At 58.3% G+C, this 27,817-nt stretch overlaps 2 protein-coding genes across 2 annotated transcripts; both read right to left on the bottom strand.

Moving 5' to 3' along the window:
- Positions 1–1,004: 1,004 nt before the first annotated feature.
- Positions 1,005–10,962, bottom strand: LOC120384842 (cytochrome b-245 light chain). The gene is made up of 6 exons (XM_039503945.1): positions 10,856–10,962; positions 6,049–6,118; positions 4,804–4,878; positions 3,536–3,619; positions 2,311–2,392; positions 1,005–1,591 (listed from the first exon to the last, which is right to left on the bottom strand). The coding sequence occupies exons 1-6, from the start codon at positions 10,911–10,913 to the stop codon at positions 1,400–1,402; spliced, it is 561 nt and encodes a 186-aa protein (XP_039359879.1). The 5' UTR covers positions 10,914–10,962; the 3' UTR covers positions 1,005–1,399.
- A 3,768-nt stretch (positions 10,963–14,730) lies between these two features.
- Positions 14,731–26,714, bottom strand: MVD (mevalonate diphosphate decarboxylase). The gene is made up of 10 exons (XM_039503904.1): positions 26,492–26,714; positions 25,596–25,666; positions 23,372–23,486; positions 22,272–22,418; positions 21,647–21,846; positions 20,926–21,000; positions 18,532–18,750; positions 17,242–17,357; positions 16,715–16,823; positions 14,731–15,556 (listed from the first exon to the last, which is right to left on the bottom strand). Exons 1-10 carry the CDS (start codon positions 26,559–26,561, stop codon positions 15,476–15,478), a joined length of 1,203 nt encoding a protein of 400 aa, XP_039359838.1. The 5' UTR covers positions 26,562–26,714; the 3' UTR covers positions 14,731–15,475.
- Between the last annotated feature and the right edge of the window lie 1,103 nt (positions 26,715–27,817).

Here is a 27,817-nt window from a genome sequence, read left to right on the forward strand (position 1 = left end):
CATCCTGGGCCCACAGGACATCAGCCGGCCCCTCACCCCAGCATCCTCACTGCTGGCCAAACCGGGCCTGGGCTCCACGGGCCTGTGCTGCCCTACTGGGATGGGGGAAATCCTAGCACCTGTCCCCACCCCCCCCCATTCCCCACATCACCCCCCGCCGCATCTCGGCTCCTGCTGCCCTCACAGCTGGTGCTGCCCTGGCTGAATAGCAGCAAGCCACAGCGCCCCCTGCAGCCCAGACCCACCAACTGCGGCACCAATTCAACCAGACTGGGACCCTACCCGCAGCATAGCCCCAGCGAGTGCCCGGGGCTGGGGGACCCCCCCCCAACCCTGCTCAGGCCCCAGGGGAAGCCCCGCTGCTTCTGGCGCTCTCCTCGCAGGGGGCTGAGGAAGGACCCCTTCCTCCCCTGACCTGGCTCTCTGACCCCCATCCCAGCACCAGCCCCCACCCCACTCTCTGCCTCCCCACCCACCCCCAGCCCCATCAGGTAGCCAGCAGAGGAAGGGGGTGGGCCTGGAGCTGGGTGAGAGAGACACCCCACGCAGGGACCACACTCAACCTCCTCCCAGCACCCCTTGCCTACAGGAGCCCTCCCTCCCGCAGAGATCCCCTTGGACGCTGGGCTTCCCCCAGCAGCCAGCATCCCGCCCCTGCCCCCCACACCCTGCTGGCAAAGCCAGAGCCAGGGGAGCGAGTGACCACTTCACGCAGCACCCTGGCTTCTCCGTGAAGATCTTGCCCCCGGAGCGGCCCGAAAGGGGCTCTCCCTGTAACCCGTGCTTTGAGGCTGGCCATGCCAACAGCAGCTGGCGCCTGAGGAAATGCAGATGAGGCGCGGACGGGATGCCCTGGTACCCGAGGGGGATGGGGCAGGGTCCGGGTGTCTTAGCACCGACAGAACAAGACGAGGTGGAAAATGCAAGGCCTGGGGGGTCCCACCTGGCTGCACAACCTGCGCCCCGCCCAGCCACAACCCCCTCCTTTGCAGAGAGATCAGTGATTGCTTCACTCGTTTTATTACCGTATCAAAAGGAGACAATCCAATGAAGGGATGCCATTCGGCACGACCACGCCCCCGTTCAGGGGAGGGGCCCAGCAGGAGACAGCCGCCCCCGACCCCCCCACACCCCTATGGGCAGAGTGGGCCCCACAGCCCTGCACTGTGCAAAGGAGCACCGAGGCTGCTGGGCTCTGTGACGCCAGGGGGTCCTGAGTGGGCTGTAGTGTGAAGGGGTGACGGGAAGAGGACTGGGCTCTAGAGCTGGGGGGGGACTGGCTGTCCGAGGGGATGGGGAGCAGGCTGGATCCCGGGAGGGAGCATCTGTGAAGGGGGCATCAGGCTTCGGAGCTGGCAGTGGGGGCGCCCGGCTGCAGGCAGAGCGCGGGGCTGAGGCGTTACTCTGCCTCAACGGTGACCGGGATGGGATTCTCCTGGCCGGCCAACTCTGCCGGCGGCTTCTTGCGCGTTTCTGCGGGCGGCCGCGGCGGGGGCATGCTCGGGGGCTGCTTGATGGTGCCTCCTCCCACCGGCGGCCGCTCCTGAGGCTTCTGCTCGATGGGGTTCCACTCCTCGCCGCGGAGCGCAGCCTGCAAAGCAGCCCCCGCAGAGCAGTGAGAGCCGAGTCACCCCTTCCCCGGCCCACCTCCAGAGAGCCCCCCTCAGGACCAGGGCAGAAGCAATGATGTTAGGAACCCCACACACAGCTACCACCCCCCACCAGCTCCCAGTCACACAACGGGCGCCTCTGCCGGCCAGCCCTACTCCATGCACCGGGAGGCTTTAGGGACCCAGAACGCTCAGCATTCGAGTTAGCCAGCAGGGGGCACTCAGCGCCTGGCAGAGAAACTTCTCCATCAGACCTAGGGGAAGCAAAGGAGGCTATTGCATCTCCTACCTTCCACCTGACACCCCGCCAGCTCTGTATGAGTATTAACTAACTAACCCCTCCTGGGGGGCTGTAGCTAAATACCATCCAGTTTATTGATGGGGAAACTGAGGCACGCACCAATCCGGTGAGAAGCAGTGGCAGCTAGGACACGAACCCAGGAGTCCCAGTCCCCTGCTCTAATCACTAGACCCAGAAATGGAACCCAAGAGTCCTGCCTCTCGCATGCTCTAACCACTAGACCACACCACCAGGGGGGGAACAGAAGATGAGGAGAGGTGTGAAACATGCAGGGGGAGTAGAAAGACACATGCTGCCTGGTGCCATTCTGAGAAAACCAAGCCCCCAAGCAGCTGCTCTGTAGGAATAAGCCCCCGGAGGGCTAACAAGGTAGGTGAGCTGACAGCACTGGGTACTTACCAATAAATAGATGGCACTTGCTATGCCCAAACACGCCGTGCCCAGAATGGTGGATAACAGGAAACCCGCAGGCACTGCAAGACTGAGAGAGAGCGAGATTTAACTCCAGCCGAAAGCTTTGAAGACAAGCCTCCAAATAAATTAAGAGCAAAGGTCTGTGGGTATCGCAAGGGGGAAGCAAAGGTCTGTGGGTAGCGCACCGGAGAGCTGGTTCTCTCTGTGGCTTCTGATGCGTTCCGCAGAATCCAGGCTTTTTGTTTACCCAGAAATCTAACGTTCCCTCAGCTGGTGAGTCAAATCCCTGGTTCTCTCTGTGGCTGGCCAGACAGAAAGAGCCTGTCTGCTATGGGGGAGCTGGCGCCTGGCACAGGGGGCACAGGGACAGGCTGGGTAGGGTGCCAACCCCAAATCTCCAGCGTGGGTTTAGCAGGAACAGTTCACTGTCCATTCCTGGATTCTCCCTGCTGTAACCTTTGGGGGATTGGAGCAGACTCTTCTCCACGGGCTCAGAACCAAACCCAAGCCCCGCCCACAACCCGGGAGAATTCCTGAGCGGGCGGAGCAGTCCGTTCACATAAACTCCCCGTGAACTGAAGCTGGGGAGACGCCCGCCGTTTGACATCCAGGAGGCAGGAATGGATACGAAACCAGCCCCTGCCAAGAGCAACGGGTGGCTTCCCATCCCCAAATCAATGAAACCGTCTCACGCTTCCCATTCTGAAGGCTGGCAGAGCACATCCCAAACTCCATGCAACGCACACATCCCCACTGAAATGCAGCCACCTCTGGGGTGGAGGGCAGCAGCCCACTGCGGCACTCTGTGTTGCCTTACAGCAGAGGAAAGGGAAAACTTTGGGCCAGATCATGGGAGAACCACTGCTTGAAAACAAAGAGTCTTGGGACAGTGCACACAGGCGCTCTCATTCACCCAGAGCAGTCGTGGGCTCAGATTGATGTTAGAAGGGTGACGGTTACACCGACCCTATGGGGATCTGACTCCATGGCGAGAGGGGATGAGGGATTTCAAATCTGGTGCTTACAGAGAGAAGCCATCCCCTCTGGCTATGCACAACCTCTCAGTGCCACCACTCGATCCAAGCCGGGCAGGGTCTCACTCGGGATCAGGCATGTGTGTACTGAGACATGGTTAAAAGTAACCCCGGGTAGGAGCTGGCAGTGGAGAGGACAGCCTGGGCTGCGAGAAACACACACACACACGACTTACGCAGCATGCAGGATGGCCCGGACGTAGTAATTCCTAGTGATCGGCCCAAAAACTTTCACCACGGCTGTCAAGTACTTCTGGCCACTGCATGGGGTGGAGAGAGAGAGAGCACACAGGGAAGGGGGGTCAGAAAGGCATGGGATTCCCACAGAGGATGGGGCACATGACACAGAAGGGCAGCCTTCCCTCCGCTCCCAATCTGCCCTGTGTCGTGCCCCTCTCTCTGCCCCCTCTATCCTCAGGATCTAACATGCTCACCTAGGCAGTGGAAAACCTTGTGGGAGCGCAGAAGTCTCCTCCTACCTGATCACCAACGACCAGCGAGCAGGGCAGTGACCTGCAGCCCCTGGCACTCTGGGGATCTGAACTGCAATGTGACAGGGAGCCAGACAGGGCAGAGAAAACCCTGCTGCTATGGAGGGGGTCAGCATCCTGGACATGAGGCTGCAGGGCTGTGATACCCAGAGATGCAAGCCCAGTTCAGCCACTCCAGCTCCCTTACGACTTCCTCTCCAAAACCCCTCAGAGTCCCTCCAGCCATGAATTCAGGGCCATGGCTATATTTTGGGCTTTTAACCCCAGCCGAGTCATGCTTCACTGCCATGGAAACTCTCCACTGCTGGCAGGGTGAGACCTTATCTAGCACGCCATCCTGCTGGTAGAATAAAGCTGTTCAGCCATGTGTCATAACCCCCATACTGCTCGGAGATTCTCCTGTTGGAGCAGGAGGAGGCACATTTTGGCCCTTCTAGGCCTGAAGAACATAGCAATTGCCAGACTGGATCTGACCTAAGGTCCAGCTAGCCCAATAACCTGTCTTCCACCAGCACCAACTGCTTCAGAGGAAGGGATGAGAAACTCCATCGCGGGCATTAAGGATCACCCCGTCCATAGGGGAGAGTTCCTTCCTAACCCTTGTCAGTGAGTTGCTGGCTAATGCCCTGAAGCATGAGGATTTATCGGGTTTTATCCAATCTAATCTAACTACGACTGCTTTTTCAAGCCTGCCCATGTCGAAATCCCTTTTTTAGGACCCCGCTGAGCTCTTGGCCTTAATATCATGTTGCAGTGAGTTCCACTGGTTACTTCTCCATGGCTTAAGACACCGTTTCCTTTCTTCAGCTTTGAGCACATTGCCTCTGCTCTCCATGCCATTCCGTTGCCAGGAGGGCTGCAACATGAGGTGTCAGTTTGGGCTGGACTGAAAGCCAGAAAATCCCCTTTGCGAGATCACACAGAGCTGGAGGTGAAGGCAGGGGAGTACTTACCATCTCTCCATGGTAGAGCCCTTTTTCCGCTTCCCCCGGGGGTACTCCAGCAAGCAGACAAAGACCCCAGCCGCTCTCAGGGGGCCAGTCAAGGAAAATAGCTTCTTAGCACCCCCACCCCCTTGGTCTACGCAGCCTAACTGGAGCAGCCCATAACGTGCAGCACAGACCCACGATAGCCCATGGGGTCAAGAGCAGCCTTTTGCCATCTCCCTCCCACATACGCTGCCTGGATGGGACCTCGACTGCAGCATCCGCCCTGGGGAACTTCTGCTGCCAGCTGCAGCAGCCTAGGGCTGGCCAGTCCAGATCAGCCCATCAAATCCAGGATCCCACCTGTGGCCGTGGACAATGCCTGATGTTCCAGAGGGAGGTAAGAAAAAGCCCATAATGTTGGCCAGCTAAGCAATGACAGGCAGAGGGTAACAACAGCTGACTGACCCCAGAAGGGGGAAGGGAAGGGAGAGACGAGATGAGTTTGCCCCTGAAGCGTGAGGATTGGATACCCCTGCTTTAGCACACAGAATCACAAAGGTTATTAACCAGAGGACAATTCCCCAGCCTCATTACAAACCCAGCCACAGCAGCTGGGCACTTCAACGGCTAAACCAGGGGTCGGCAACCTTTCAGACGTGCTGTGCCGAGTCTTCATTTATTTACTCTAATTTAAGGTTTCGCGTGCCCGTAATACATTTTAACGTTTTTAGAAGGTCTCTTTCTATAAGCCTATAATATATAACTAAACTATTGTTGTATGTAAAGTAAATAAGGTTTTTAAAATGTTTAAGAAACTTCATTTAAAATTAAATTAAAATGCAGAGTCCCCCGGACCGGTGGCCAGGACCTGGGCAGTGTGAGTGCCACTGAAAATCAGCTCGCGTGCCGCCTTCGGCACCCGTGCCATAGGTTGCCTACCCCTGGGCTAAACCATGGAACTCGGCTAGTCAGTTTCACTGTTTGTTTATAGTAAGTTCCACTTCTTCCAATACACTGGCCCCAAAGCGGCTGCTTTTGGGTTTCTAGTACCGGAGGGGGAGTGGAGTTGAAATGCCCCACCCCAATCTCTTCATTTTGACTTTGTGACATTGCAAAAGCTTTTCCAGTGACTGCCAACCTCCCGACAGCTGGCACCCTTTTAAACTACAGCTGCGGTGAGCAAAGCCAGGACGATGCAGCCTCCGGAGATCTTCGCCAGCAAGATGTCTGGGGAGCCTGAGGCCAGATGGCGGTTCTGGAAAAGGATACATGGCATAGGCAGCAAACGGCCACCCTTTGAACTGAGCGGCTACCGCCACAATCCCTCCCGTCACTAGAACTAAGAGACAAGGGAGAGAGAGAGGAGGAAGTTAATAAATCAGAGTGAACGTCCCCACACTCTGTCCTAGTGGTACCCAACAGCTGATCTCCTCTGCGCCCGGAACAGGCTCTGTCCCCATGTTACTCTGCTCCACAGCGATAGTTAATCCCAGGTCTAGCCATTCATTGAGCGCCCCACATGCCACGCCAGGTCGTTTCTGTCTGTTTACAGAGACACGGTTCTATGCATTAGCGAAATAGCCCCCCACGGGCTGCACAGCCTCAAACTGCCCCCGCTGCGGCTCCCTCCCCCAGCCAGTATCACACCACAGACTGAGCCTGGGTAAGATTTTAAATCAAAGCCTCTCCCCGGGAGGTAAGAGCCAGAAACAGGACCCAACCTGAGAGGGTTTTTGCCATCTGATCACGTCCAAAGAGGTCACCACAACTTGTGACAAATTTAGCTGGAGAAATAACAATCCAAACACACTCTGGGGCTCAAGCCAGGTCATTAGAGCTGGTCTTTGCACCAGGGAGTCAGACGCCACAAGCGCCGCTGTTTGGTCAGTTACACTCCAGCCTCTGGCCTGGCCATGGCATTTCAGCACAGCCCCGGCTACGCTGGGCCAGCCACCATGGACAGGAGAAATCACCTGCAAACCGCCTTCAACCGAAGCTGAAGGACGGATTTAAATGTAAGAACGCCACCAGGGTAGAGGGCACCATGTGGAGCTGCGTCTGGCACGCTGGGGCAGGCACACGTCACTGCAGGGAAAGTGACACCGAATAGCCTCGGCTGGAGCTAGGGTTGGGGTGAGGCGGCAGGAGGGTGAGGAAGGATGAACTCGGGTGAGAGTTACGGGGAGCACTCAGCCGTAGGCACCAGTGGAGAGGGCCCCTTGAGAGGGCATCCGCCTCAGTTACTGCAGGGGCTACGCTAACCCAGTATGAGGGGAACCATCACTGCATGGGCACCTGCCCGGAAGTGAGTCCTGCCACGAGCCAAGCATTGAACCCAGCTGGAGTCTTCACCAGGAAGAGGAGGAAGAGACTTGGCTGGTTACCCAGACACGCTGGCTGGGAATCAGCAGGGGGACTTTCCCAGGGTGTTATGGGAAGCCACCAGCACAGCCAGAACCTCTCCAACTCACACAGCAGAAAACCCCACTGCCAGGCTGGCCCAGCGAGGACACAGGAGCTGGGCCCTGAATGTGCCGGACAGCAGCAGCCTGGCTGGGCATTTTCACATTGCCCCAAAGCAGAGCCAGTTCTGCAGGAGTGGTCCCCTGTGAAGGTCACGTGTCCATGGCAACCTGGGCGGGAATGCAGCTCTCACTCTGGTCAAGCCAGTCCAGAGGTGGCTTTTTAAAGCCCCAGCTAGTGCACCGGGGACGCCCACTTTGCCCTTTCCCATCAGCCAGGTCAGAAGTGGGAGCAGAGGGACAGAAGTTGCCTGGCTCTTTACTCACTGGACTTGACCCGGGCCAGCGTATTTGGCGTGAAAGCCCAGAGCCAGCCAGAGGGAGGGTTTAGGTCTAAGGGAGGACGTGCTACTCTCAGAGGCAGGCCCAACGTTAAGAAACTTCCTTGTTTCCCGCACAGCCCATCACATTCTTTCCTCGCTTAAAAACCCAAACAAACCCAGCCCTGACATTCTCCAAGCCTCAGCGGAGGCGACTAACCCTGCCGCGCAGCACCCACTCTAGGGCGTGATTTCTAGCTGAACAAATCAAACAGCCCCGTTGCCAGGATCCGTTCACTGGATTCGGTTCCTTTTACACTAACAGATGCCTCAGGATTTTTCGTGTCTAAGCAGAAAAAAATACGCCCAAAAGGCCCAAGGCTCAATAAGTAGCTTAATCTACCCCCACCCCCATCTTCAACCCTCTCTCACCCCCCCCAAGGCATGGCCCGACTTGTGACCCGTAAATGCAATGCTGCCCCCCCCTGCATGTTTTGGGGCCTTTCTTTTAACTCGTTAGGCGTGTCTAATTTGCAGTTACCACGGCAGAGCCCACAACTCAGATAATGACATGCACGCATCGCTAATTAGGCGCCAATCGCTAATTAGGCACACCGCCACGCATCGTTACCCAGCTAGCAGGTGTAAGGAGTAAAAGCCACGTGCTATAACCACGCCTGCTTCAGGCCGTAAACGTGATGGACCGAGAGGCAGCCTTCCCTGCAGACAGGCGAGTCCCTCACTGCCAACTACAAGGCACCTTGCGCTGAAGCATCTGGCACTGGCCGCTGCCAGAGACAGGCTCCCAGACCAGCTGGACCCTGCGTCTGATCCGGACTGGAACGCCTACGCGCCTGGCCCCCAAGACGTGTATTTTGCATGCAGCGTTGCACATTTATAAACTGGCCATTGGTGGGTTTGAGTTTCAGGCTGGTGCTGGCCTGGCAGCTCCCAGCTCCTTCATTTATCCCCAGCTCCTTTGCTCTGCACTCGCGTCCCCATTGGCACAAGCTGGAGGCACCACCATGGAGGTGGCAGGAGACACAGGGTACCACACTCCATCGGGAGGCGGACTGCAGTGTGCATAGGCAGAACTGAGCTATCTTAGATCGAACCAGCTCACTAAAAACAGCAGCGTGGCAGCGGCATGGGCTAGATGCCCCAGTACGTGCCCAGGCGAGACAGTCTGTGGGTGGCTAGCCCATAATCTTGGCCCCCCTTCCCCCCCAGACACACTGCTATTTTTAGCAAGCTAGCTCAGGTCTACCTACCCTCCCTGCTGCAGCACCAACATACCCTGAAGGTGAAATCCCAGTGCCAGCAACATTGGCAGGAGTTTTGCCACTGACTTCAGTGGGCCCAGAATTTCACCCCCAAGGCCAGTCTTTCCAGCTACTGGTTTTAAGCCTCACTGCCAGCATGGGTGTCAGGCTGATGGTGGATTTTGTGATGACCAGCTGTCCACGGGAACTAGACCGTAAATGTAACCTGGTGGCTACAATCACCTGATGGTAACAACACCCAGTAACCAAGAAGCAAAAGGCTCCCAGCTCACCCATCTCTTCCCTCCCACCCACTCTCTCTCCACTTCTAGCGACTTCCACAACAATCGAAGTGTCACAATGGTGCCGTACTGTCTCTCTGGACGGCAGCTAAGCAAAGTTCACACCCACGTCACGGCTGGGGGGGAAGAAGCTGAGGTGTCAGCAGGGCAGATCTAGTGAATTTATACATTGGAGCAGCGGTTCTCAACCTGGGGCCTGTGGGCCGCAGCTGTGTGCAGACGGGGCTGCATGTGACATCCTCAGGGCCGGACAGGTAATACTGCATGCGGCCCGCAACGAGAAACAGGCTGAGAACCACTGCACTGGAGGGATCCCAACTCCTAGCTCAAGAACACTTTGGAAGAAAAAAATCCCTGTACAAACGCTCTTCCCAAGGGACTCAGCCCCACGCCAGGTGTCAAACTGAGGCCTGGCTCCACTGCCAAGTGTTCCCATATCCCCGTGTCGGCGCGGGGTGTCGTTCGCAGTGTGAACGCCGCTATCCCAGGATAAAGGTGCCGTAGCAGTAGGGGTATTTATTTCCCTTCCTGCGCAGGAAAGCGATACTGGTTTCAAGCATCTTTACCCTGGGGTAACTGCATTCAAGTTAGGGGGCTGAACGGCAGCTCTCTCCTGTGAGCAAGTCCCCAGAGAAACCCAGTTCACTCTGATTTCTATAGAGAAGTGAAGTTGGTGGCGCAAGCCCTGTACCCACCCTGCAGTGGAGTTTTCATGAACATTTTATTACCAGATGCTAATCGGGCCAATGGAAGAGACTCATTAAGCAAGAGGAGAACAGAAGAGAAACAGCCCAGTCGCTTCCTTCCCCTTTTTATTCTTTTCACTTCCTCAAGCTCAGCCCCAGCCACTGCGGCTGCCCAGAGCTGCAGGGTGATGGGTGCTCGCCCAGGCCCCCTGAGGCTGAGACTGGGTCTCCGGTGAGGAACACAGCAGCTTGGGAAATGCCCGGACGAGGAGTGGGCTTTGCTCATCACAGACCCTGCAGGGCAGAGGCTCCCTCCCCCAGGAATGACCCTGGGGAAAGGCAGCCACTTCAGACCTTCTCTTAAACCGGAGATTCTCAAACTTTTGTACTGGTGACCCATTTTCACACTGCAAACCTCTGAATGTGACCCCCCCTTATAAATTAAAAACACTTTTTAATATACGTAACACCATTATAAATGCTGGAGACAAAGCGGGGTTTGGGGTGGAGGCTGACAGCTCACAACCTCCATGTAATAACCTCGTGAACCCCCTGAGGGGTCCCAACCCCCAGTTTAAGAACCCGTCTTAAACCCTACCCCCCAGCTCCCTGCCCACTCCCAGCCCCCCATACCCCCAGCTCCTGCCCACTGCCAGCCCCTAAACCCCTCCCCAGCTCCTGCCCACTGCCAGCCCCCATACCCTCCCAGCTCCCTGCCCACTGCCAGCCCCTAAACCCCTCCCAGCTCCCTGCCCACTGCCAGGCCCCTAAGCCCCTCCCCAGCTCCCTGCCAGCCTCCCACACCCCTCCCCAGCTCCCTGCCCACTGGCAGCCCTCCCACACCCCCTCCCCAGCTTCCCTTAGCCCAGTTCTCCCCCAGATCCCCTAATCTCCATCTCACCCTCCCCTTCTCCCCCAGCTCAGCTCCCCTCCCCGAATCCCCGATTGCCCCCCAGCTCCCCTTCTCCTAACCCCCCAATCGCCCCCCGCCCCGCTCCCGGGGCCCCCAGCGCCCCGCCCGGGGGGCTCCCCCGCCCCACTCACTGAGCCCGGACGCCAGCGCCTGCTCGTTGGCCCACATGGCCCACTCGATGCGCCCCATGGCTGCGCTGCTGACGGCCGGGACACACTGATCCCGCCGCCCGGGACCTACCCCGGCCCCGCACCGCTCGGTTACCCCCCGCCCCGCTGCCGGCCAAGACCCTTGGGCAGCGCGGACCCCCCCACCCGCCTGGGACAGGCGCCAGCCCGGCCCCGGCCCCGGCTCTCGGTCCCGGCCGGGGGGAGCCCGGCGAGTCGCTGCCTCGGAGGCTTTAAAACCCGCCTTCAAAGCGGGGAGCGGGCCCGGGGCTCTGCAAACACCCAGCCCGGGCAGGGCTCAGCCAGCCCCGGCCACACCGGGGAAACTGAGGCACGGAAGTGAAGGGACCTCAGGCTTCCAGCCAACCACCTGCAGGGGTCTGGAAGGGATTTCCCCCCCACCCCCCCGGGTTTGCTTTTTGGGTTTTTTTTAATCCCCTTCCTCTGAAGCATCAGAGATTGCCAGGGCTAGAGACAGGACCACGGGGTGGGCCAGGGCTGGAGAGGGGACAGGGGGTCGGCCAGGGCTGGAGAGGGGACAGGGGGTGGGCTGGTGCTGGAGACGGGGTGGGCCAGGGCTGGAGAGGGGACACGGGGTGGGCCAGGGCTGGAGAGGGGACACGGGGAGGGCTGGGGCTGGAGAGGGGACAGTGGGAAGGCCGGGGCTGGAGAGGGGACACGGGGTGGGCCGGGGCTGGAGAGGGGACCATGGCTGGAGAGGGGACACGGGGTGGGCCGGGGCTGGAGAGGGGACACGGGGAGGGCCGTGCTGGAGAGGGGACGCTGGAGACAGGACACAGGGTGGGCCAGGGCTGGAGAGGAGACCGCAGGGAGGGCCCAGGTCAGACTGACGGTGGTTTTCACCTTCCTCTGCAGCACATGGGTGTGGGTCACTTGCTAGAATTATCTAGGTGTATCACACATCTTCCTGCCCCGGGGGGCCTCGGGCACTAGTGCACTTCACTCACTCCCACCTGCCCCCCCAGCCCCTGCAGTGAGCTGGTCTCAGTTCGGTGGTTGCGTTTAGGGTGGGGGGGGGTCAGTGGTCCCTTCTGGCATTAAACGCTGTGACTCTATGACCCAGCATCACTCGTAGAGGCAGCACTAGGGCTGGGAACAGGATCCACCATCTGGACTTGCAGGGCCTCACCTAACCTTTAGGCCGACCTTCCTCAGGTAGGGCACAACAGGGAAGCAGGTTGTTTGACGGGCACATTCCTTGTTACTGGAGCTTGTGCTCTTTGCATTCATCAGAAACTGGGTGCAGCGTAGGGGCTGTGATCCTAAGGGCCATACAAGGACAAGCATGCAGGGCTGTAGAAATACAACCGTGCTCATATGGAGCCTTTCATCAGATCTCGCAGCGCTTGAACTAGGTTAAAGCTGGGGAAACTGAGGTACAGAGAGGCAAAGGGACCCGCTCATGCTCACAGAGCATGGCAGTGGCAGAGCAGGGACTGAACTCAGGCTCTCTGCAAGCCCAACCCTGCTCACCCAAAGTAGGGGCGGGCGGGGGGGGGGGAATCACTTCCCTCAGGCCCTGACAGCTGAGATACAATTTGCATGAAGGCCAGAAGCCCAAGGGGCGTTAACAGAGGCTGTGGAATCATGGCACACAGAGATACCTGCTGCCCTGTTCCCCTTCTCCAGACAGGTGGGGAACAAGAGGAAAGCTGCTAGGTGTCCAGACCCCCTCTGAAGACAGCAGAGTCCTACTCCTGCTCTGCAGGTGAGACACGGGGCAGGACCCTCGGGCCTGGCCTGGCCTGAAATGCTTTCACTCAAGCCTCTGGCTACAGCACCCAGCCTAGGGTTTGAAAGCCACAGCTGAAGGGGTCACAGCTGCCATCAGTTGGTGAGGAAATTGAACAATTTCCTCATGCTTGGGGGTTGATAAAGGCAGTTCCTCCTTGCCCCCAGAGCCAGCTAAGCCCATCTCACCCCAATGCTCCCTTTGTCTTATCCCCCAACCCCGGCTTTACAGCAAACGCTTCCTGTCTCCTCCCTTCTTGGATCAGCCACTTTCCTCCTGGGCCAGCAAGGTGACCACCCCGGCCTTCGAGATACCCATCGGGCAGAGCTCTATGGTCTACACACATTTCTGGACCTGCCCCTTCAACTTTTACTCTGACCCAGGAGGTGACGCAACCCCCCCCCCACACACACACATTACCCCACTGACAGCCCTAGCCCCCCTGAATTTCTGAATGGGCAACACTATTTCTATAGCAAGCCTCACCCCAGAACTTCCGCCAAACTGGGGATTTCATCAGGACCAGCTAGGTCACAAGCACAGAGGAGAAGAGCCACCAAGGTGTTGGAATGAGCTATGAGGAAAGGCTTTAAAAAAAACAAACAAAAAACCACCCACTAACCAGGCAGCCTGTAGCCAAGTTCCTCATGAGTAAGCGGGCTGATAACAGGAGGAGCTATGGGACATGAGGAAAAGATTCTGAACACTACAGCTGCTAGAACTGTTGGCTACGACATGTCTTCCATTTCAAGTGCTGCAGTGGCTGTATACACTAGTGATCCGACCCACCTCTGAAATGCAGCTGCCTCTGGGGTGGAACACTGCAGCTGTTGAGCAGCACACAGCACCAGCATTCCACACAGTGGTCCCCAACCTTTTTCATCTGGACAAGCCATGGAGGACCGTGGCGGCGGACGAGCATCTGCCGAAATGCCACCGACAAGCGGCAAAGTCAATAGGCTTCGCCACCGAAAATCGCCTCTGGATGACGCAGCTTGTTGGCGGCATTTCAGGGATGCTCATCGGCCGGCCAGTACACTGGCGCTCTTAGACGCCCCAGCAGGCGCCATGGCACCTATAGGCACCGCGTTGGGGACCCCTGCGCTAGCAGCATGTGGCGGGGTTGTTATTAAGAGGGGAAGTGAAGAATAACTCCTACAACTGGAACTGCATAAGGGAATGGGAGGTAGGCAGAACGTAACCAGAATTTGCCCCAGACACCAGGGCTTTTCATAGAATCATAGAATTCGAGATCAGAAGGGACCATTATGATCATCTAGTCTGACCTCCTGCAAGATGCAGGCCACATAAGCCGATCCACCCACTCCTTAAGCAAGCGACCCCTGCCCCATGCTTCGGAGGAAGGCGAAAAACCTCCAGGGCCACTGCCAATCTACCCTGGAGGAAAATTCCTTCCCGACCCCAAATATGGCGGTCAGCTGAACCCCGAGCATGCGGGCAAGACTCTCCAGCCATACCCTCTGGAAAAAGGCTAACAATATCCTATCATTGACCCATTGTACTAATTACCAGTGTGGCACTTAATTGACCTATTGACTAAGCCCGTTATCCTATCATACCATCTCCTCCATAAACTTATCTAGCTTAATCTTAAAGTCATGGAGGTCCTTCGCCCCCACTGTTTCCTTCGGTAGGCTGTTCCAGAATTGCACTCCTCTGATGGTTAGAAACCTTCGTCTAATTTCAAGCCTAAATTTCCTGACTGACAATTTATATCCGTTTGTCCTCGTGTCCACATTAGCACTGAGCTGAAATAATTCCTCTCCTTCCCTGGTGTTTATCCCTCTGATATATTTAAAGAGTGCAATCATATCTCCTCTTATCCTTTTATTCCAAATGTTTGCTAAAGTAGCTGTGGAATCACCATGGAAAGAAACAATCCTACATGCGTGGTGGGACTGGACCGGTTAGTGCTGCTAACGTAATGCAGGAATTTAATCTACCTGCTTCATGTCCAGCCTCTTCCTGGAGAACACCCTCTCCCCCCCATCCCTCTGGGTGTCTCCCGCTGGACCTTAACAGGTCGAAGGGAGGCAGGGCAGGAATGTAAAAACTGAGCAGACACTTGGGTTCAGAAAGTGATATTCATGGGCATTTACACCTAAAAACCAACAAGGAAGCGGGGACATTTCAAAGTTGCTCCTACTGCTCGATTTTTAAAACCCAGCTTCTCAGTGCAGCGTGGGACGGGGTGATCTGTGCTGGAGAGCGGCACCGGCTGGCTAAGGCGATGGGTGGGCCCTTCATCTCTAGGTCAGTCCAGATCAGGCCCCACCAGAAAGGAGCCTGGGGCAGCTGGCACCAGGAGCTGTTCCCATCCGAAGCGGTTTGCCGTGGTGTCTCAGTCCTTTTCCTAGCAGACGAGCAGCCTCATCACAACTGCCCTCCTTTGGGGGCAGAATTGGCCATGAGATAGGACCCTCCTTTCCTGAGGGGCCCCAGCAGATGCGGGGAGCAGCCCTGGCTGGGCAGCACGGGGCCACTGGCCCTGCCACTGGCCAGGCGGCGTGTGTTCTGTGAGGGGGCTTTGGTCACCAGCGCTCTTCCCCAGCATTAAATCCCCCAAGAGGGAGCAGCGGGCACAGCAGGACCTGAAAACCTTCTCCCAGACTGTACCTCACCGGCAATCCCCAAGCCTTGCTGGGACAGGTTCCCCAAGACCAAGCCCCGAACGCCTCTTCACTCTCCTGAGAGCCAGCGACTGAAACAGCATCGTCACAACCCACGTTCCCCGTGGGCTGGAGGTGTCTTTGCTCAGCGTGTCTCCCTGAGGCTGAAGGGTGCCAGACGGCTGCTCCGCAGGGGGCCGCTCAAGCGCTGGGGCGGGGAAGCCCATCTGCTCCCAGCAGATGTAGGCTGGGATCGTCCAGAGGCTGAGGTCCTGGCCCCGGCTACAAGAGGAACAAAGCCACACATTACAGAGGGGAGCTGGAGAGGGCTGCTGGGACCCCATGGGTGCTACGAGCGAGGGACCCAGACACGGGGCTTTACGTACACAGCAGAGGGTTCAGACAGCACCGCCCTGTCTAGGGGGGAAGTTAGAAGAAAGCCCCCTTTGAGCACTGCACTGCCAGAGGTGGGCAGGCCGGTGGTCTGTCTCCTGCCACTGCAGATCTGCAAACCTCACGGTCCAATCTGGGATGACGAAGTCAGCACCAGCAGCCTGCTCCCCCTCCAATGTCGCCTGCATCCTGCCCTTAACTGGATGCTTGCCCCCAGGTCTCCCCTCTGCACTCTGGTGGGTACATTGGATTTAACCCCGTGATGCCAGGGGACACCTTGCATCACGCGCTGCTTTCCTCTCACACCAGCACTGGCCAAACCCATGGCTGGGAGCCACATGACTCCTGCAGGCCCTGATTCCACGCGGCTGATGAGCTAGGGGACAGCTGGGTGTTTCGCTAGTGCTCAGAGAAAGAGGAAGCAGGTGCTAGCGTGGGGCGGGGCCAGCTGCCGGGAAAGAACTCGGGCTTTGTCTTCACTAGAAACGTTAAAGCGCTGTTGCAGCACCAACGCTGGGGGAGAGAACTGTAAAAAACCCAGCCCCTCAAGGGGTGCAGCTCCCGGCGCTGGGGCACTGTCTACACTGGCGCTTTACAGAGCTGAAACCTGCAGCGCTCGGGGGGCGGGGGTTCCACACTCCTGAGCGAGAAAGTGGCAGTGTAGACAAGGCCTGGATGAGAGAGTCTATCTGCACAGTGCTCAGACCCGCCCAAGGAACCGGCTCCACAATCTTGGGGCGCTTCCCCATGGCACAGGGCTTGTCCTGACAAGGAGCCAGCCTTTGCAATGGGGATGGGGGAGGAGGACCTAAGCCCCCCTTCCCACCCCAATTCAGACTCGGGTTCAGAGCGTGGCCAGAGACCCAGAGGGGAGTCAAACAGACCTGCCCTCCTCGTTCCTCACTCCAGGCCGAGCAAACACGGTTTCTTTCTGCCACTGCAGGCAGTCAAGCCTGGGGTCCAGCCACATTCGAGCTCCCCAGCGTGGATGGGCCCGGGTCTGCGACAGCACCCCCCACCTGCCTCAGGCCCAGCCCCGCGCCGTACCTTGGTGAGGAGGATGTACCGGATCGCCCCAGGAACAGGCTCCAGCACCACAGCGGAGAGCAGCTCCTCCGAGAGCGAGGCAGGCCTGGCCGGCAGCCCCTTCAGGAACCTGCGAAGGCGCAAAGGGGGTATTGGTGGGGGCAGGCAGTGCACACCCCAAGAGAGTGGAGATGGGAGGTCAAATGGGGCTGGGAGTCGCTGCTCTCCCAGTCATCCCCCACCCGCCCCCTGCACCAGGACGCCTCGGGCTGCCCCCTCATCTGCTGCAGACTGGCTCTGTCTCCAGGCCGAGACCCAACTCCAAGACCTCCCGCCTTAGTCCATCGCGGCAGACCCCACTAGCGCTTCCTGACAGCCCTAAACCAATCCCAGCCTGCAGCCCCGTCCCCTGCTAGCCCAGGCCTGGGAACCCCAGCCTTCCACAGCCCTACCGATACCCCTCAATGCTGAGCAGCACTGTCCCACGCCCCGCTGCTGGTGCCCCTCAATCCCGACCCGCAGCCCCCAGCACACCGCATGCGACTTACTGGTCTCCATTAGACTCAGGAGGGAAGCTGCACTTCACCACTTCAACAAACTCATCCACCGTGTCCGCCAGGGTGAAGACCACAGCGTTGGGGCCGGCGTCGAAGGTGTAGGCCACCTACGACAGAGCGGACGTGGTTAGTGCTCGGTGCCCTGGGTCCTAAACACTCGCCCGGTCCCACAGCTGCAGCCTTTGCTGGCCCAGGGCATGTCTCCACAGTCGGTGCCCTGCAGCACACTGGCACCCGAGCAGGGAGTTCAGGGGGCGGGTGAACGGGGCTGGCCAGAGAGAAACACCTGCTCGAGGAAGGCAGCGTGAAAAGCAGCAGCTGCTTCCTGTTTCATCTGCCCCCAGCGAGATGCACATTCCCTCCCCCTGCCACACAACGGGGCTGGTGCTAGCACGGCTGGGTGGGCAAACAGATCCTGCCCAGGGGTCCATTTAATCCAGTATTCATGGGCAAGGCTGCATCTGGGATGGGGATCCCTCCCTGAGCCCCGCAGAGAGCAACAGGCCCCCTGAAGCATGTGAGCCGACTGCACCTCGTCCGCTCATCCACCAACTGCTCGACTCCATCACGTCCCAGGGATTGGGGCCACAGGATCTCACACGTTTCCCACAAACAGTCAGGGACGTGTGATGGAGATTTGCTGAAGGTTAGTCACTGGGGAAGGCGGGTAGGTGCTGCAGGGTAGGCAGCAGAAGGCAGGCAGGATAAATCACTCACACGGGGAGGCCGATTTTAGTTGGCTTCCTAGGGGCAGGTCCTCTGGGGCAGCAAGGAGCCTTTTGTCACACCGGAGCCCTCTACGGGGCATCACTCCACTAGGAAGTTACCTCCCGCGTAGCGGTCACAACAGTGCAGCCCTACACCTGTTCACTGTCCCGCCCCGGCACCCTGACTGCGCTGGAAGTGGCATCTTCTTGGCACGTACCCCCGAGTTCCCAGTGCTGCTCCAAGCCGCAGCGCATGGTGGACAATTGTACACGGTTGTGAAGGACTCTTGGGAGACTTTTACCATGTTCTCCCCTGGCACCCAACTCCCACAATCCTATTGTAGCGCCTGGCACAGCAGATCTCAAAGGGGTGGCCAATGGCTCTACCGGTACATGGCACATGTTCTGAGCGGACAGGCACCACTCTCCAATCCCGGGGCTCCGACACTCGTCCCCTGACCCTGTCGCCTTGGTACAAGGACAAGCCCCTCTCTGAACCAGTAGGCCCTGCCCAAAGTGCCAGGCTATGCACCCCTGATGTCAGCTCCGTCCGCGTATCCCGCCCTGAGCCCACCTTGGTCTTGCCGTGGTGCGCGTTGAATCGGTGGGCCAGGGCGATGATGCGCCGGGAGACGTCATTGAGGTAGAAGATGGGAGGGAAGGTGTCCAGGCAGGTGGCATGGAACTGGTTGCTGTCCTTCATGGTCAGCTGGCCAAAGCCCTCAAAGTCTCGCTGCTGGATGAACTGGATCATCTGGGCCATGCGCTCCGGCACCACTGCCTCTGCGCGGTGCTGCAATGGGGCGACAGGGACAGTTACATCGGGAGGAGGGGGGCACCCCATTACATTGGGATGGGGAGACCCATAAAGTCATTACGTTGGGCACCTGTGCTATCTCCTTGGCACCATCATATAGTGAGGGCACCTCATCACAGTGGGGGGGGTGGACCGCACCCTCTCTAATCCTGCCCCCACCCCCCACAACCATTGAGGGGGGCTGCTCCCAGCAAGGCCCCACCCACCAACACGCCCCTGCAAAGGCAGGGAAAGAGCCAGAAGAGGGTCAGAGACAGGAGAGCTGGAGGAGTCACAGAATCATAGAACTAGAAGGGACCTCGAGAGGTATCTAGTCCAGTCCCCTGCACTCAAGGCATCTCTGGCAGGTGTTTGTCCAACCTGCTCTTAAAAATCCCCAATGATGGAGATTTCACAACCTCCCTAGGCAATTTATTCCAGTGCTTAACCACCCTGACAGTTAGGAAGTTTTTCCTAATGTCCAACCTAAACCTCCCTTGCTGCAATATAAGCCCATTGCTTCTTGTCCTATTCTTTAGAGGTTAAGAACAATATTTCTCCCTCCTCCTTGTAACAACCTTTTATGTACTTGAAAACTGTTATGTCCCCTCTCAGTCTTCTCTTCTCCAGACTAAACAAACCCAGTTTTTTCAATCTTCCCTCCTTGGTCATGTTTTCCAGACTTTAATCACTTTTGTTGCTCTTCTCTGGACTTTCTCCAATCTGTCCACATTTTTCCTGAAATGTGGTACCCAGAATTGGACACAACACTCCAGTTAAGGCGCAATCAGTGCGGAGTAGAGCGGAAGAATTACTTCTCGTGTCTTACTTACAACACTCCTGCTAATACAGCCCAGAACGATGTTTGCTTTTTTTTGCAACTGTGTTACGCTGTTGACTCGCATTTAGCTTGTGATCCACTCTGACCCTCAGATCCCTTTCAGCAGTGCTCCTTCCTAGGCAGCCATTTCCCATTTGTATGTGTGCAACTGACTGTTCCTTCCTAAGTGGAGGACTTTGCATTTGTCCTTATTGAATTTCATCCTATTGACTTCAGACCATTTCTCCAGTTTGTCCTGATCATTTTGAATTTTAATCCTGTCCTCCAAAGCACTTGCAACCCCTCCCAGCTTGGTATCGACTGCAAACTTTATAAGTGTTCTCTCTCTCTGCCATTATCTAAATCACTGATGAAGATACTGAACAGAACGGGACCCAGAACTGATCCCTGCGGGACCTCACTCATTATGCCCTTCCAGCATGACTGCGAACAGTCCCTCCCCACCAGGGGCCAGAGCACAGCTGCTTTGTCCTGCTTTGAAGGGGATGCGGAGGGTGGGAGCGGGGGCTCCCAAATCTCCCTCCCACCCTTGGAATAGAATTAGTGCTTCAGCTACAAAGGGTCTCCCGAGACACGCCCCCAGTCACATCACAATGCCGCTGCTGGCTGAGTTGTTAACACAGTCAGTGATGTTCCCGCAGCTGTCGGAAAACTCGGCCCATGGCCACTTGGGTACAGCCCGGCCACCCACTAGTAAAACCTCCCCAACGTGCAGGCAACACCCTCGGATCCCGCAGCCCCGGAGGAGGAGACTCAAAGCTAGTGGGTCTCAGTGGCTCCAGCCACACTGCCTTACAGCCCGCCGGCAATGAGCAGTTTCTCTGAGTGCAGTCAGAGGCGCTCAGTCACTCTGGTGACCAGAGCCCGAGTAGCACTGACATGGATTCGTTGTGTTGGAAGGAGCTGGAAAAACATCACCGAACGCACTCAAAGGTCCGGCAGATTTTGCAAGGGAGCAGGACATCTGGCCCGGCAGCCCTGCAGACAGCACGGACGGAATAACCCACCCACCCCTTCCTGGCCACCATTAGCTAGAGGTCACCTCAGACCCCGAAGCAGGAGAGTTTAGATGCCACCAAATCCCACAATTCCAGGGTCAGGAGTCAAACACGCCCCCCCAGAATGGCTCCAGGAGCAGGTGCTGGAGCACAGGGGAGGTGAGGGAGGGGGGAGTTAGCCGCAGGCCTCCTTTGCTCTGGGATTTGAGTGATTTGGGGTTATTCCAAACTCCAGTGCAGCATCGCAGGGGCAGCTAGATCAAACGTGAGCAAGAGAAACACCTGCCCCCACCCGGGTGGCACAGGGCTGAGAACAGGGCTTCTGCCTCAAACCTTCAGCAAGGGGCTGGTGTCCACGCTTGTCTGCATCCCAGCCGTGCTGCCCACCGGCTTCTTCTCAGCGCTTACCTGCGGGGGGAGAAAGCACTTGGCATCAGCATCCCCAAGGGCTCTCCCCACCCAGAAGAAGGTGCAGCGGCCCCCAGATGCTTGGGGAGCGGATCTCACCACCTGGGTGCAGTCAGCTGCCCCACCCAAATTGTGACATCCTTGGGAGTATCTCACCCCTAAACCCTCAAGACCACGCTGACTCCACGCCCCCCCAGCACACCGGGAACGGACGCTGCTCTCCCTCCCAAGTGAGGGCACAGCAAACACCAGAGCCCAGTTCTCAGGCTCAGAGAGCGACTGCCTGCGAGAGCCCTATTAGCCAGAGTCCCGTCGGGAACGTACCGCCAGCCCCGTCGGGAGGAAGGCCCGGGACTGCAGGGGAAAAATGAGCCACAGGTAGTGGGAGTGACTCACCCAAGGTCTAGTAAGCAGGAGAGGCTGGCACAGAACCCAGGAGTCCTGATGCCAAGGTCCCTGCTCTAACCACTAGCCCACACTTCCCTTCCAGAGCTGGGAACAGAACCCAGGAGTCCTGGCGCAGAAGCAGCCACTAGCTCTCGCCATCCCATAATGCTTTTCCTGCCCCACCCCCATGCTCAGGCTGGATGGATGCTGTGACCTAGGGGTACCAGACCCCCTGGGCTGTCACCCGGTTCTCACTCACCACCAGGATGAGCACTCTGAGCTCCGGCCAGTGTGTCTCTGGCGCCACCTGCTGGGCAATGCTGTCCTTGCCGTCGGGCTGCTCCCCCATCAGCCACTGCACGAAGCCCCCCAGCATGCTCCTGCAGGCGCTGCCCGAGCCCTGGCGGGCGACCTCGGAGAGCTCACCCTCCACGCCGTACAGCCGGGCCAGGGTGTGCACTGGGACACGAGACGGGGTGAGGTGAGCGCGGCCTGGGGACTCGCTCCCCACCCACAGGGCCTGGCCCTGGGCTCTGCCCAGCTGGATTCTCCGCCGCCAGCATCCAGCCCCCTGGGCCTATCCCAGGGTCACTTGTCCCCAGACGGCCCCCCGAAGGCTTCTCTCCCAACCCCTCTGTAGCATGGCCCAGCAACGGGGGAGGAAGGGGGGGCCACAGCAGACCGGTACAGGGCATGGGTGGGGGCATGGACAGCCCACCCTCCACTCCCTCCAGAGTTGGGGGCAGGGTGTGTGTGGGGGAAGGGACAGCCCGGCACCCCCTCTCAAGAGCCAGGAGCAGGGACAGCCCAGCGCATACACCCCACCCGCTCCCGAGAGCGGGGTGGGGCAGGACCCGGGGCAGGCTTCACACCCACGCACTCACCCAGGCAGGCGTACCCCGCTGCTGAGGACGCCAGGCCGGCCGCCGTGGGAAAATTGTTCACCGAGGCGACGTGCACTTTGTAGGCCAGGCTGAGGGGGGCCGCGGCCCCAGCACTGCCACCCCTCCGCTTCCTGGCCAGGCGGCGCACTGCAGGACACAGCAGAGTGGAGCTTAGATCTTCAGGAGGCATCTGACCTGCCCCAGTGGGTTCCACGGGGGCTGGGCTGGAGGTGGCAGGTCCATGGGTAGCACCTGACACCCCCTCCCCCCAGCCAGTGGGACCAGCTGCCTGTGTTGGGAATTAACCCCTTGGGTGCTGGAGAGAAGACGATGAGCGAGGCGGCAGCAGCAGGGCCATGGTGCCAGCCAGCGGTATCTGCATGCCCCTCCTTGCTCTCCTGGATGGATTCTGGGCAGGGGAGGAGAGGGCCTGTGCTGGGGTAGCACAAGGGACTTTCAGGGTGTGGGGTACGTCCCAGAGAAGCAGCCTCCACCCCACAATCAGCAAGGGTCTCAAAGCACTTCCCAAGCTTTAAATACAGCCCTTCGATCCCCGAAGAATAGGGGGGAGGTTTTACAGAGGGGTTAACCGAGGCACAGAGCAGGGCGGCATCCTGTGCAGGGTCACGTGGGGAACCAGTGGCATGGCTGGGAATGGACCCCAGGAGTCCCACCTGCAGTTTGCATATGGCCTTGTAGGGAGGTACTGAGCGCGCCCAGTGGGGATCATGCTCCCAGCAACTTGGAAGTATATGGGAAACCCAAGGGGCTGAGACAGACCTCGACCGCCTGCCCTCCCCGCAGGTAAGGGGACTTGCCCGCTTTGGGAGCCCAATGAGCCCCTTCCTTTGCACTGCCCCTACACACCTCTCAGTCCTGTATTGTGGCCTGGTGTGAGCATAATGACTAGACGGAGTCCCAGGTCTGGGAGAGACTGTGCAGTTCCCTGATCAACCAGGAGAGGTCCCCCCTGAGGCACATGGCACTGCCCTTGCACGGGAGAGCTGGGGGCTCAAACTGGGGCCTGCCCCCTGGCAATGCCAGCTGCTCACACCAGCCCAGCTGGCTGCGCCCGCCCTGCCCACCACCAGGATACTCACTCTCCCGCAGGCAGGACTGCAGCCGTGGGTGCCCGACGTCGGCTTCCTCCCGGTTCAGCCAGAGCCGGTCCTCTTTGAAGTCTCTGCTGATGGCGGCTGTGGTGGTGGTTTTAAGCTGGGAGGGAGAGATCAGAGTGCGCTGAGCTGCAGCCAGGGCCTGCAGGGGGCGCCCCAGCGCCGTGCAAGCGCACAGTTAGATTTCGCTCCGGGGATTGGTGCTGAGCCCCGCCCCGGGCAGTGGCCACTATGCACCACCCACGGGGCCGCACGAAGCCCCCATCCCCGACCCCAGAGGGGGCTGTGGATCACGTTCTATTCATGACGAGGAAGAACAAAAGCCTAGAATTATTCTGACTCATCACGATTGCTCTGTCACGGCAGCACCCAAAGACTCCCATTGTGCTAGGCGCTGTACACAGGTAGAGAGAGACAGTCCCCTGAAGAGCTGACACAGGTGGAAGAGACTTGCCCAAGGTCAGCAGAGGTCAGTGGCAGAGGTGGGACTAGAACCATGATCTTTCAACTCCCACTCCAGCACCCTGCCCGCCGGACACCCTCTCCCCACACAGGCTGCCACCCTGCCCTGCTGAATGTGTGACCGGATTCTCTGCAATGTTTACTTCATTTTACAGAGCGGCTCCACTCCCACCGCACGTGTACATAGAGCAAAAGCTAGGGGCCCCCAACCCCTTAGCCCACAGGGCAGCGGCTTACACATTTTGCTAGGATAATAATACCACCTAGCCGGTCTATTTATACCATCGCTTACCTGGAATCTCACAGCCGCGTAACCCCCAGCGGTCGGTAAATTCTATCATCCCCACTTTACACATGGGGAAACCAAGGCACAGAGTTGGGAAGTGACTGGCCCAAGGCCGTACACAGCAAGCCAGTGGCAGATGTGGGGAGAGAGCCCAGGTGTTCCTGCCACCAGGCAATACTCCTTCTGGTGGGAACATGGGAAGAGGCATCCCTGACAGCCACGAGATGGGCTGGCACCTCTCACCTTTATGAGAGTGAGACTGGCCATGACCTTCCCAAGGCCCTAGAAGTGCAGTTTAAACTAAGTATCTATTCGGGGCTGAGGCGCAACAAGTCACCCGAGACTAGGGCGACCAGACAGCAAATGTGAAAAATTGGGATGGGAGGGTGGGGGGGTAATAGGAGCCTATGTAAGAAAGAGACCCAAAAATCAGGACTGTCCCTATAAAATCAGGACATCTGGTCACCCTACCCGAGACTAGGCAGCACTTCAGCACAGGCCACGGGCCAACCTGAGAGCCCTTCCAATCCCAAGTGCCCGCCTTTCCACCAGGCTGCACCCCCCTCGCCCTGCGGGGGAGCTAATACGTGGACGGATACATCTCTCTAAGCACAGATGCCAGTTCAAACACTGCAGAGGGCCAGATCACAGGGATCTAAAACCGAAGGGGCAAAGGGAACTCCACTGAGTTCTCAGGAGTTAATGATTACACCAAGGGAGGGACTGGGCCAAATGAGATTAAAATAAGAAGAGGGAAAATGTTGGGTAAATATCAGGAAATAAATCCAGATGCTGTGACTCAGGAGGCTGTGGAATATTCTCCCAAGAGAAGGGACAGGAGCCACAGACAGGACTTGGACTGGCCCTTGGGGAACGCACAAGACAACAACATAGAAAGTAGAGAGGGGAAAGATTTCTATGACATGCTTACAATGGGGTTTACAGCACTTTGGGGCAGATGTTTCTCCCGTGGTGGTACATCATGTCCAAGCCCTTTGGGGGAAAAAGTTACAACCTCTTTCCTTGAACATTTGCCTAACTGTTCCCAGAAGAAAAGTGTCTGCTGTTTTCACTCCCAAATGAAACCCCCCACTCTGCTCCAGTCCCACTGTTAATGATCTCTCTTCTCTAGCAGCCTCAGCTCCAGGCCCCAGCATGCCAAGCGTGTGCTTGGGGCGGCATGCCACGGGGGGCGCTCTGCCGGTCGCCGGGAGGGCAGCTCCGGTGGACCTCCCGCAGCCGTGCCTGCGAATGGTCCGCTGGTCCCATGGCTGGGGTGGAGCATCCGCAGGCATATCTGCGGGAGGTCCACCGGAGCTGCGAGACCGGCGACCGGCAGAGCGCTCCCCGCAGCGTGCCGCCCTGCTTGGGGCGGCGAAATCGCTAGAGCTGCCCCTGCTCAGCTCCAATTCACTCCCAAGAAACATCTTTCCTGGGCTTGTATTACAAGTTCATACCAACCTGGTCCTGGTGCAGGGTGACGCTCAGAGAGGAATTGATGGGTAAAATCAGCTCTTCGTCTCGCTTCCCCCCTGGAAGAGATTAGATGGTAAAATCAGCACCGAGCCCCCCCAGTCGTTAGAACAGGGCTCTCAGCAAATCACTCAGGCTCCTGCCTCATCAGCTACCCTCAGGCATGTGGAGACCCATCAGAGGAGCCCAAAAATGCAGGAAGAGAGAGACACACAAGTCACTTCCAAATAATCCACAGCGAACTGGCTACAAGAAACAGGTCTGACGAGATCACAGCTGCAGAATTCATTTTGCCTGCCTCACCCGGTGCTGATTAGTTACCACGGCCTCTGTTGTAATTTATTAACCTCTACAGTGGGTACGGCCATGACAGCTGGAGGTGCTTCCGCGGCAGAGACTGAGACAAACAAACAAGGGCAACATCTGCAGACTCAGGAACAGAGAACAAGCCAAAGTCACAAATGATGGCCTCCAATGATGGCCCGCCCGGCAGGGAACACGGGACCGAACAGGGTGACTGGGGAATACGCGGTCCCCACCACACTCTGGGGCGCTGCCCGGGGACCGGGGAGGGCCGGGGCCAGGCACACGGGGGGGGCGCTGCCCGGGGACCGGGGAGGGCCGGGCACACGGGGCGCTGCCCGGGGACCGGGAGGGCCGGGGCCGGGCACACGGGGGCGCTGCCCGGGGACCGGGAGGGCCGGGCCGGGCACACGGGGGCGCTGCCCGGGGACCGGGAGGGCCGGGGCCAGGCACACGGGGGGGGCGCTGCCCGGGGACCGGGGAGGGCCGGGGCCGGGCACACGGGGGGGGGGCGCTGCCCGGGGACCGGGGAGGGCCGGGGGGCACCGAACCGGCAGCCCACAGGGGCAGGGGATACTCACAGTACTTGATGACCGCGATGTTGACAGGGGCTGTGCAGGTCACCACGGTGAGGGGCTTCTCCCCAGCCATGCCGGGGGCTGCAGAGGCCCAGCGAGGGAGCCCCGGCGCTGCACCGAGCTCCAGCTCCAGCTCCCCCGCGCACCCCGCTGGGTCCTGCCCGGCGCTGCAAGCCCATGCGGGCAGCTGCCCTCCCACACGTGCCTGGCCCGCGCAACACACCCATCAGCTGACGGGAGCGGATTGGCTAGCGGAACACCAGCTGCTCCCGCCGCTTCCAATCAGCACCGGCCCCCCCGCCCACGGCTGGCTCTGCCAACCAATGGGAGGGATCGGAAGATGGACGCCGACCGCTCCCTCCGCACCCAGCAGGAGGAACCCTGGCGGCCCCGGGTGCACGTTACCACCCGGAGGGTTTTAACTGTCACACGAAGAGGGGAATGTTGCTGCAGTTCACCAGGCGACATATTAATGAGTGGAACAGCGTGCACATGCGCAGTGTATACCAGTGCCACCGTCATTCAGGCCCTAGGGTTCCAGCGTCGGCCATGACACTATAGGCAGATCCAAGGGAGGGGTGGGGGCTGGGGCGGCCAGAATTAGGGACTGATCCTGCATCTGAGCAGCCTGGGGGGAGAGGGGGCTGATCCTCGGGCCACTGAACCAGACTACCCAGGGTGCCAGCTCTCGCAATGTTATATGGTGGCTCATGTGACTTTGGGAGGGTCTGGGGATATTTGCAACATTTGGGAAGCTGGGGGGATATTTGGAGGTTTTCATGGTGAGGCAGAGTGCCACTATAGCCAAGTCTGAGACTCTCTTACTGTTTAACAGCTGACTTGTCCAAGATTTCGGAAAGCCCCAGCTTCTGGAGTCAGGGGATCGCATGTGAAATCACAGCTTTCATTTTAAACTACAGGTCTGTCGCATCTTACATGCATTTAACATGCGCGATTTCAGCTTTACGCGGTTGGCAAAAACCAAAAAAAAAAAGAGAAAAATAATTGTAATACTGTACCTGTAGTGCAGGCGATTCTGCCCGCCGTTCAGCTCAATGTAATTTCCGCCCGCCGTTCAGCTCAATGTAATTTTGACTATACGCGGTTTTCGCTTTACAAGCTAACCGTGGAACGGAACCCCCGTGTAAGATGAGACTTGCCTGTAGTAAGTTTCTCGCCTTTGTGGTTGCAGAGGAAAGCTTACAAATATCCTTCCTCCCTCCCCCCAAGGGCTCAGACACCAGCAGGCAAATAAAAAGAACCAGGCATTTGTTATTTTTATAACTCTTCTGATTTTTAAGCCAATCTTGTGATGTGGGGGGATGGGTT

This window comes from Mauremys reevesii, linkage group 16 (assembly GCF_016161935.1).
Source record: "Mauremys reevesii isolate NIE-2019 linkage group 16, ASM1616193v1, whole genome shotgun sequence".
Lineage (NCBI taxonomy): Eukaryota > Metazoa > Chordata > Testudines > Geoemydidae > Mauremys > Mauremys reevesii.

Coding starts and splice junctions, on each gene's coding strand:
- LOC120384842 (XM_039503945.1), bottom strand. CDS start 10,913: ATGGGGCGCATCGAGTGGGCCATGTGGGCCAACGAGCAGGCGCTGGCG. Junction 6,119..10,855: donor GGCGCTGGCGTCCGGGCTCA/GTGAGTGGGGCG, acceptor CTTGTCTCTTAG/TTCTAGTGACGGGAGGGATT. Junction 4,879..6,048: donor CCGTTTGCTGCCTATGCCAT/GTATCCTTTTCC, acceptor TGGCCCCCTGAG/AGCGGCTGGGGTCTTTGTCT.
- MVD (XM_039503904.1), bottom strand. CDS start 26,561: ATGGCTGGGGAGAAGCCCCTCACCGTGGTGACCTGCACAGCCCCTGTC. Junction 21,001..21,646: donor TCAGAGTGCTCATCCTGGTG/GTGAGTGAGAAC, acceptor CTCCCCCCGCAG/GTAAGCGCTGAGAAGAAGCC. Junction 17,358..18,531: donor CGCACCACGGCAAGACCAAG/GTGGGCTCAGGG, acceptor GCTCTGTCGTAG/GTGGCCTACACCTTCGACGC.